General features: G+C 38.3%; 1 protein-coding gene across 1 annotated transcript in view; it reads left to right on the forward strand.

The window, feature by feature from the left end:
- Positions 1-7,331: 7,331 nt before the first annotated feature.
- The window catches only part of LOC107717540 (F-actin-capping protein subunit alpha-1), a 9,565-nt gene continuing 6,299 nt past the window's right edge, over positions 7,332-10,597 (forward strand). The window contains exons 1-2 of the mRNA XM_016524319.1: positions 7,332-7,486; positions 9,400-9,463. Coding sequence (XP_016379805.1) covers positions 7,448-7,486; positions 9,400-9,463 — 103 coding nt within the window. The 5' untranslated portion in view covers positions 7,332-7,447. The remainder of the gene's footprint in view (positions 7,487-9,399; positions 9,464-10,597) is intronic.

Consider the following 10,597-nt stretch of genomic DNA (forward strand, 5'->3'; position numbering starts at 1 on the left):
ACATTTGTACTCCGCTGTATTTGTGCATTCACTTACATATGTGGTTTTGATATTTGTGTGCATATAATTAGTTTAATGGTAATATATTCTGGTTGTTCATTGGTATAATAATAAGTCAAAAGGTGATAAAACATTCTCTGTAGTGGCAATAGTGTAAATGGAATAATCTTCCCATTTATATTTGGTCGACCCCATCAGTGGAGATTTTTAAATCTCAACTGAAAACAGTTTTTCACCCTGGCATTTGAATTGGGGGAATATTGAGTGGTTGAGATATTTGATCTGATTTTAATTGAGCTTTGCATATGCAGGTACTTTTAGAGTTTAAAACATTTGTAAGTGTATATACTGTAGTCTTGTGATTTTACTAAGTGTGAAACACCTTATGTTGCTTTTAAGTTGTGTTATGATATTGTATATTATGTTATTATGATATATTGATTATCTGATTACATGTATGAGTGAGAGAGTGAGTGAGTGAGTGCTGAGTCTGCTTGTTGACTTGAGGGTCTCTGGGTCAAATGCATGTGATTCCAGTCCTCTGAAAGGTATGAGTGCTCAAGAGTGAGACAGAGAGCAGGCAGATAGAGGGGCTGGGGTATAATTCAGGTGCCTTTGAAGTTGCTTAGTGACTGTGTGTGAGTTTAAATGTACCGATCCTCTCACACACTTCACAAAATTTGGTTCCTGGGATTATGGGGTCAGGGTCAAAATATTAAAATACAGACACTCAAATACCACCTTTCCTGTTCACTTACTCTTGTTACTCCAGTCGTTCCGGATCATTGAATCATTGTGTTGTAACGGTAGAGTCGCTTCGACTGGAAACCTGAATCAGTGAGTTGAACAGCAAACAGCCGCAATCAGATCAGTCCAATTCACGAATGAATCATTCGGTGTGATTTGCGAACCGAAACAAACCTTTGTCAAGGTAGACACCAATTTAACACAAAAACGAGACTGTGAGGAATAGACTTGAAGTCTTTACGGCATGCTCACGTTCACAACATACAACTTTCAAAACTGTTTTACAACTTTCAAAACAGTTTGTATTAACTGTTTTTCTTTATGGGGTTTTGTCTACTTTGAAAAAACATTTTGTCAGCTGAACAATCGTTTATAAAATTAGTATGATCCAAACATTATAAAACATTATGAAATGAACATTCATTTTGGGGTGGGTCATGATTTCTTCTATTTAAAACAACGAGGACCCATTTTAACTAAAGCAAATTAATATAAACAATTTCTCACAACAGTTAGAAACGACCTCGTCATTTGACAACAGAAGTAGCCTAAATACCATAAAACGTCCATTCTTTCCTTCTCAAAATTAATAGAATGGAATGAATCATTCAGTAGAATCAGAACCAGAATTGTTAAATTCCTACGGTTCCCATCGCATTACTAATAAACCAATGCGCATACAAAACACGTAGACATACGCACGCATACAAACAAACATTCGCGCGCGCGCGCACACACACACACACACACACACACACACACAAGTATTGTAACAGCTGAGTTCTTCTCTTTTGCTCCTTGGTTTGTTTGACATTTTTCTCATCCTCGTCTCAGGGCTGACATCATCTAACCCCCCTCACCCCCGATGAGAGTTGTCCACTGGCAAGGACACCCCAACCAAAATAAACAGGCATGCCAGGGACACCTTAAGGGCGCTCCCTCTCACACCACTTCTCTTTGGCTCTTGAATCTCATTTCTCAAAAGTGTTTAAACTGTAGGGGTTTACTCAGCCATAAACAGACTCCTAATGTGTTTACATAGCCATATATTCTGCCCATCTACAGCTGTTAGAGAGAGATGGCATGTGAGGGAGAGAAAGAGACGGAGAGAGTGTGGCAGATGACTGACGGAGATGTCAAGAGAATGAGATTAAAACACCTGTGCATCTCTGACACAGGTGTGGAGACCTGCTTTTATGTCTGTGCTTCCAATGTAAGAGTTTTCTCTAAATATTGAGAGCAAAAGAGAGTGAGAGAAAACGGAGAGAGAGATGTTTGTGCATGTTTGAAAGTCTTAGTAAACATTTCAATAAACACAATCCCACTCAGCTAGAGCAAACAACACAGCACATCACATCACATTACAGGGATATGCAACATCACGACATATCGCTGTCAATAATCATTCTCACTCTCTCTCTCTTGACACCCACAGAAAAGTCTATCAGCTTTTTAATATCACAGTTTTTCAGAGAGAGCAATGAGATTAAACGAATAAGTATTTAGTAATCTCAGATCTCAACAATGTCTCACATTACCAAAGTCTGAAATTAAAAGTCACAGTATGAACCAAAATTTTCCACCAAATTCTTCTAAGACCAAGTCAACAATTGACTCATTTGTTTTTGTTCTTTAATTCCCTTCTAAGAGAAACATCTGAGGCACAGTTGATATTTAAAATACCTGAGAACATAGTAAAGCCTCTTGAGCTAAGAAAGAGTGAACTCTGTGCAATAAAAGAGTCTAGCATTTTTGTTTCTTCTCTGAATTGATTTTCTCTTTGATTCATTAATTTGTGTCTTTCCCAGTGCTCTTGGAGAAAAATATTTCATCCTTTTTCCTCTCTTCTGTTTTTTTCTTTCTTTATTCCATGTATTCAGCAACCAGCACTTCCAGTATTTACAAGATACATTGCATAAGACATGAGACAAAGTGTGTGAAAGAGAACAGCACATTTACTCTTTGAAGACCAGTGTTGTTATTATTGACTAAAACTAAAAATTGCTTTTTTTTATTTTTATTTATTTGGTAGTCAAAGTAAAGATTAAATACACACACACACACACACACACACACACACACAGATGAAAAACTTAAAATGAAAACTTAAAAAAGCTCAAATTAAATATAAAAATGTTGAAAATAGATTAAATAAATAAGTATATTTAGATAAATAAAGAATAAATTTAGGTTGAAGTATTACTAACACACACAAAAATTTTTTTTTAAAAATCTAAATAAAAAATGTAAATAATAAATATAAAATTTAAAGGTATTAATATGTAAATAATTTTTAAAAAAACTTCTAAGTTTCTTCATATTTATTCTTATTCTTTCAAGAAACCGACTTTTCACTCATAACAGTTTTGACTAAATGTGTTCATATATGCATTTAGGGCAGTATATGTAGATCTGATAAGATGCAGTGTATTTGTTATATGTATCTCATACAAACAAGTGAATCTTGTATTATTCATATTGATCTAGATACCAAGCAAATATTCTTACCATTCAGTTAATCTAATTTGTAAGTCTTCATGGCTCATCAGGGTCTCTGCTGTCTGAGATTGTCAGTTTTTGTGTACTGCATGCAGATAAAGTGCCATAAAATAACCATAAAATGTCAACTGTCACTAATGGATGACTTTACCTTTACAATAGTTTTCCCAGGAGTTTACTCAAAACACCATCACCACCTACCACACACACACACACACACACACACACACACACATAAACATCCCGACACACACCTGAACGTGCTGAAAGTACTCTTCCCCCCTAAAACACCAGCAGCAAAAACAAACACTGCAGGGTGTTGTGATGCTTTACCGTCAAACAAACCTGACCTTCTGTCCCCCTCCTCTGTCTCTGTGTTGCTGTCTGGGTTTAGAGGAATGATAGCCCCTGCGTGAGGGATTTTTCACTGTCCTCACTGTGTGTGTGCGTGTGTGTGTGTGAGTGCTGAAGACTCAGTTCAGTCGTAACCAGAATTCCTCTGTGGAGATGAATCTAGCAGTCCAGTCTTATTAGTTGTGACACAGCAATAGCAGAAGACCAACAGCTTGACTAATAGTTATTCCCATCACATTTAAAGCCACAAAGTAATGTCTGCCATTCAACAAGAAGATCTTTTATAAGCTGTGCTTGATCCGCTGAAGCGCAGAACACTTCATCTGGATAACTGAAGGTCTCCATAGACTGTTTGTCTTTGTTTTTATTTCTTAAATGCATGAGCTGACAATCTTGGTTGGCTGTCTTAAATAAAATAGAAAATAAAGCCTTCTGGCAAAGAAGGGACCTTAACAGCATCTTGTTGGTGCAACTGGGACCATCTCAACCTCTTTAGGTTCAAACAGAGAGAATGAGACAGAGAGATGGATAGTGATACAAAGAAATACTCTGCTTCACATCAACACAACTGAACAGGCTGAAAAAAAGTCAAATAAATCATACAATGCAAAAATCCCAGCAAAAATAATACATTTAGTGAGGGATATGCTTAAACATTTGAAAAATCAGGCAATGCAAAATAAAATCTTAAAATCTTTTTTTTTATTATTGTGAATGGTATTTAATATGTATGTATGTGTATATATACATATATATATATATATGTGTGTGTGTGTGCGTGTGTGTGTGTGTGTGTGTGTGTGTATTATATGCATTTTTTAAAATGATAACATTTGTATTATATTATATTATATTATATTATATTATATTATATTATATTATATTATATTATATTATATTATATTATATTATATTATATTATATTAGCTACATCATTATTATTTATTATTTGCTAGTTGTTTATGTATGATCTGCAGTATCTATATATTTTATTATCATTCCTGCCCAAGCTGTTCCTTATGTAGTGCGTGCTTTTGGCAATATTGTATGGATAAAAAAAGTTGGGCACACACACACACACACACACATACACACACACACACACATACATAGTTTCTCCAATTTTTTTCTATTTGGTCGACCAATGATGTGAGCTTGGGACAGTGCTGCCTGTTTGGTCAACCAATGGAGTATAAAAGAGGAAACCTGTTTGAAAATATATTATCATAATTGTCATAATTTTGCTGATAATCACACAGAAATTATTCAGAGAGAGATAAATAGGCAGCGAAATCCACTGTCTCTTCTGCTGTGAAATAACAAAAGCTTCTCAGTTACAGCACATGCGTGTGGTTTGGAAGAGGTCCGTGTGTGTTTGATTGGATCACAGAAGGGCTAATACCTCCACATATCCCTCCACATCAAAGCGAAAGGCCTTAACAACTGTCACATCACATCAGTGCCTTCCCAAGTATGTGTGTGAGTGTGTGAGACAGAATTTATCAGGGCAAAGCAGGATCAAAGGGAGGTAAGGTTACCACAAGCACAGGTCGTGGGAACACACCTCACTTCCTCACCGCACACACACAGATTTTTTTTACTGCAAAGTTCAGTGTGAGGGAGGTAAATACCAGAGACAAATGCAAGAAATATAAACCAATAGACACTAATGTTGGTTATGATCAAAGAGATGACACATTAGTTATGGATGACTTTCTCTCTTGCTTCTCTCGTCCCTCACTACCCCTATTTTGCTGTGTTGTGATGATAAGGCTTTCAAGAGTTCACACACACATTTGTTCCAGTTATCGTTTTGCTGTGTTCAACTATGAGAATATCCTCAGCACACTATAGGCTATAAAAAAATATTCCTCTCTGTGTCCTTTCGCTCTTTTTCTCTGTTGAGACATCATACGTCCATGTTTGAAAACTGTTTGAAAGTTTGTGGAAAGAATTTGCAAGTCTGGACGTAATGTTTGCCTTTGCTTTGTTTAATTCTGCTCGGTTAAGAATCATATTTAATCTGTAGGTTGAAATATTGTATATTTAACAGGTATGGTGCTATAAGCAAGAAACCTAAAAGATCCAGGCTCTGACAGAAGAGATGGCAGAAGAGGAGGGAAAGGGGGAAATATAGGGGCTCCAGAAATATACTCCAGAGAAATATATTCTCTCAGGCAAGCGCATTAGTTCCAGGACATTAAAATGAAGTTCGATGGATCATCCTCTTCCTGAGATCCTCTTCCTTTCATAATGTCCTGCTTGCATTTATATGTAGCCTACATTGCATTCATGTGACTCTTATTAAAGCCACTTACAAAAATGTGCATGCATTGTGCAACTACTTCAGCAAATGGATACGTTAATAGAAAATACCTAATTTTCTATTTATATCCTCTTGAATAAGTGAATTTTGAAGTTCTGTGTCAGATTCTTGAGAATAAAACAGGCCCCAGATGTGAATGCTGTTGACTTGCCTTGCAGCGATTTCACCTCTATGGTTTTAGATGTGAATGTGCTTCTCACAGATATTGGCAGAGTAATCGCGCCCTCTACTGCTCAATAAAGTTTTTTTCTTCTTTTTTTTCTTTCGTTTTTTACATCCAACAGCAGTTCAAATGTTAGAGAAATGCTGCTCGTTGTAGGACAGCAGAAGGATCACAGAAAGGATTTGTCAGTTATCTTGTTGAACATTTATTTTAAAGTAATTACTATTTTGGCTAACATTACTGGAGCCTTATTTTAACATGTACCTATTTAACCATTTACAAATTTGACAAAACCTCCTTTTTAGGACTTCCTCTTTTATTTTATTTTCTTCCCTTTTTTATTTTTATTATTCAAATGCCGAAAGCGTTTAGTTAGATTTAAGCTGTGGGTTATTAGGGTTAGGTTATGGTATTTATGTACCATAGTGTACACACACACACACACACACACACACATACAGCTATAAATTAGCTGTATATAAAAACAATATAAGTCTATGGAGTGTCCCCAAAGACAAGTGGCAAAGTGTGTGTGTGTGTTCTTGTTTATGCTATATTGTCCCCACAAGGATAGTAAAACCTGAAATGTTTAACATTGTGAGGACCGGCCTGCGATTAACAATGCAAACAGGTTTTCTGTAAGGGGTAGGTTTAGGGTTAGGGGGATAGAAAATATCGTTTGGTCAGTATAAAAGTAATAGAAGTCTATGGAAAGTCCCCACAATTCACAGAAACCTAGTGTGTATGTGTGTGTGGTCCTGGTATTCCCTATACGTTATGGGGACCAAACATTTTGTGCGTGTGTGTGTAACCTTGGATGGAAATTAAAATTGGACACCTCAGATATTAAAGAGCTCAGGTAATTTATATTTCAGACTGTAGATGTAGTGCATTTAGCATGACATGCAGATTTTTTAGTATTATTATTTTGTTACTTTTTGGGAATTAAATTTTCATAAGAAAAAGGATAAGAAGATGTGTTTAGATCAACTTGGTGTTATTTAAAGAATCTGCTGAGTGAATTATTCAGTGACAAAAACATTCCCCTGTCGCCACCTCCTGGCGTAAGAATGTAACTTGCAGAAAGGACCACTACACGAATCATTGAATTAATCTTTTTATGAACTGATCCAAAAGTTTAGAGTCACCGATTTCAATCAAAATCCCCATTAGAACGTGCGCCTCGAAGTCGTGCTCCCCGTATATCCTCTCCGCGAGTTGACTGTCAGAGGCGGGAGAGGACAGCAGGAGCTGCGCGAGGCGGTGGCTCGCACTCCGTTTTGCCCTATTATGGTCACGAGCGTGACAGCGCGCGCTACCCAGCATGCGCCGCGGCGTGAGGCTCCGCCACAGCCAAGATGACCGACTTTGAGGAGCCGCTTTCAGACGAGGAGAAGGTAAAAATAAGATATTAAATTAACTTTCACAAACCGCCCAAGTACACACGCTCGTACGTCTTTATATTAAAACCCTCCGCGTGCAGAAGGACGAATAACTGGTTCCCGGAAGGAGCGCGAGGTTGCCTAGCCGGTTAGCCGTGTGCTAATCTGTGAGGAAGTGAAATCGCAGCTTTGCACTCCCGTAAAACACAGAGACCTGACTTAATAACAACGATACACCGAACAACAAGCGGTGTTTTAGTAAGACACACGCAGTCCGTTAAATCCGCAATGGCCGTGTTGTTTTGCGTGGAAGTGTTGTGAGCGTCAGCTGTTAGCAGTTAGCTGTCAGAGTGAGTTCAGAAATAGATCTCAGCAGATCCACCCACTCCGAACTGAGCCGAGCCGACGGGCTTTAACGGGCCGTGCTCCGGTAGAATTACACATGTGTGGGACAGCAGATGCCAGATCCGCCTGACACGACAGCTATCTGAGCCGAAAGCCTCGGCCGGATGAAGTTACGACCGCAGGAGCGGGTGTGTTTTGAGGTGGAAGTCTGCAATCTACGCTGGTTTAAAGAGAGTTTTAGCCTAATTGAGAATTCTGTCGTCATTTACACACCCCAGTGTTGTTTCTGCAGTGAAGCAAAAATGAGATGCTTGGAAGAATGTTAGCGATTGACTGTCTCGTTTATCGTTGGCTTTTAATTGCATCCTTCTATAGTTTGAAACTGAAGGGCAAGACTGTCATTTACATGGTCTGTCACTTTGACAGTAGTCTCGAGTTTTATACGGAGCAGACGGGTGGATTCTGATTTATTTGTGCTCTTTCGTTCAGTCTCTGTCAGCATCTGTCCTTTTTCTAAAAGCTGCATTTAACTGCCACGTATTTTCTTCCCCTTTAATTACATGTGATCATTTTCTGCATACTGTCAGAGCTTTGAGTTACAGGCTCAGCTGACTTCCCCAGCCAGGCCACAGGAGATGCTCATTAGGCAGATTACCAGATGCTTCCCTTTATGTCAATCTCTTTCCCTAAACATTTATTAAATGTGTTTTGTTGTTCAAAAATATGTACTCGACAGCTTCTTTTGGTGGGTTTGAAAGACATTAGCTGTATGAAAATTAATGGGATCCAGTGTTGTTTTAAATGTATAATCTATTTTTTATTTTTCAGTGAAATATTACAATAGTAATATTTTATTTATCTTATATTAATTAATTAATATTTTTGTTTAATAATAATAATAATAATAATTGTTATATCCATCCATTCCATCCATTTTCCACCACTGATCCGGGACAGGGTCGCAGTGGCAGCAGGCTGAGTAAGGAAACGCATGTCTTTTTCCCTGGCCACCTCCTCCAGCTCATCCTGGGGGATCCCAAGGTGTTCCCAGGCCATCCGAGAGATCTAATCCCTCCAATCACTTATACTGTTATATAATAATCTTAATATATATTCACAAATATTTTTTTGCCAAAATGTGCAGCCCTACGAACATAATTCAAACACTTAGTTAAGTAGTTTTGAGTAAAACACTTCAAAATATTTTATTTGGATGAACTATCACTTTAACAGCACACAGCAGATCTAATGTGGAATAGTCCTGGTCTGATTAATAAGGACGTTTACACTAAGGTTGAGAGGATATTTGAGGTCAGGAATAAGCTGTTTGAGTGCAATGTTTTTGGATGTTTAGTAGTGTGGGTGATGTGGTTTTAAAACATGAACATGTAACTTGTGTGTATTGTTGAGAACTCAGCGGTGTGTGTTCTTGAAGTGTTACAGGCCAGGGTGTGTATATGGGGTAATTTGAGCTCTAGAGTCACCTGCTGGAAACTGGCTGTGATTCAGTAGTGATGAAGCCACAGTGTTTTATTGAGGCAAATATGTGCCCACTCATAATTTATTATGTGTTATTTCTGCAGGTCCGCATCGCAGCTAATTTTGTGACCCACGCTCCCCCTGGAGAATTCAATGAAGTGTTCAACGGTGAGTGTCATTTTTCATTATGCTTAAAGGGCACCTATTATGCCCCTTTTTACAAGATGTAATATTGGTCTTGGGTGTCCCCACAATGTGTCTGAAGTTTCAGCCCAAAATACCCAACAGATCATTTATTATAAGAGCTTGAAAATGTCATTTTTGGGGTGTGTCTAAAAAAGAGCTGCTTTAGAGTGTATCGCTTTAAATGCAAATGAGCTGCATATTCCCGCCCCGTCTCCAGAAGAGGGCGTTGTGTATGTGTCTCTCTGCATTGCATATCTACAGCAAAAAACAGCCGATAGAAGCAACATGACTGAGAGCAAGCGAACCGGTGTTTAGCCGTACATTTGGGAAGCCAAATGCACTGAAAGTGGGACGAAACAGCACGAAACAGAGCTCGTGCCACACTGACCTGTCATCGGCACGGATCAGTTGACCTATCGGTAAGCCCCTCCCCTCGAACGCAGATGAGCCAATGGCAGTTGAGTATCAGTTGCACGGGGAGCGGAACTCGGACATCTTTAGGTTTCAGCGCCAAACATTGGAAGATCTGAAGCTCGCATCGGTTTGATGGTGTTTATGCTACAAAAATGGAAAAAACGATGTGTCTTGGGTACTTGTAACACTGATTCCAGGTATCTTGAGAGGATAGGCAATAGAATTTATTTTAGTATATTTCCTAAACCCAAACAAAACAGAGCAAAATGTCTGTAAGCATTCAACCCCAATCCCAATGAAGACAAAAACGTTAATTTTCTGGTTGTCATACCCTCATTAAGTTAAAATTTTCATCTGCTTAAGCAGAACGTTAATGTCATCTTGCGTTTCAGCAAAGTATCTCTGGCTAAAACTAGCTAACGTTAAAATTAGGGATGCACCGATACTGGTATCGGTATCGGGCCCGATACTGGCCTCCTGTACTCGTACTCGTTAAAATGCCCCGATACCAAACGCCGATACCACACAGCATGTGATAAGCGCCATATTCAAACAAAGAAACACTGACAACAGACAGCAGAAAGGAGTTATGGATGTCTACTACGAAGTATATGTATGCAATGAATATAAAACAATCAGTATTATTGCCTGTATAGCTGATTTGCGCCAGCTGGTAAGCAAATCACGCTGAGTGGATTGAGC

The sequence above is a fragment of the Sinocyclocheilus rhinocerous genome, unplaced genomic scaffold, assembly GCF_001515625.1.
Source record: "Sinocyclocheilus rhinocerous isolate Xijiao unplaced genomic scaffold, SAMN03320098_v1.1 scaffold2645, whole genome shotgun sequence".
Lineage (NCBI taxonomy): Eukaryota > Metazoa > Chordata > Actinopteri > Cypriniformes > Cyprinidae > Sinocyclocheilus > Sinocyclocheilus rhinocerous.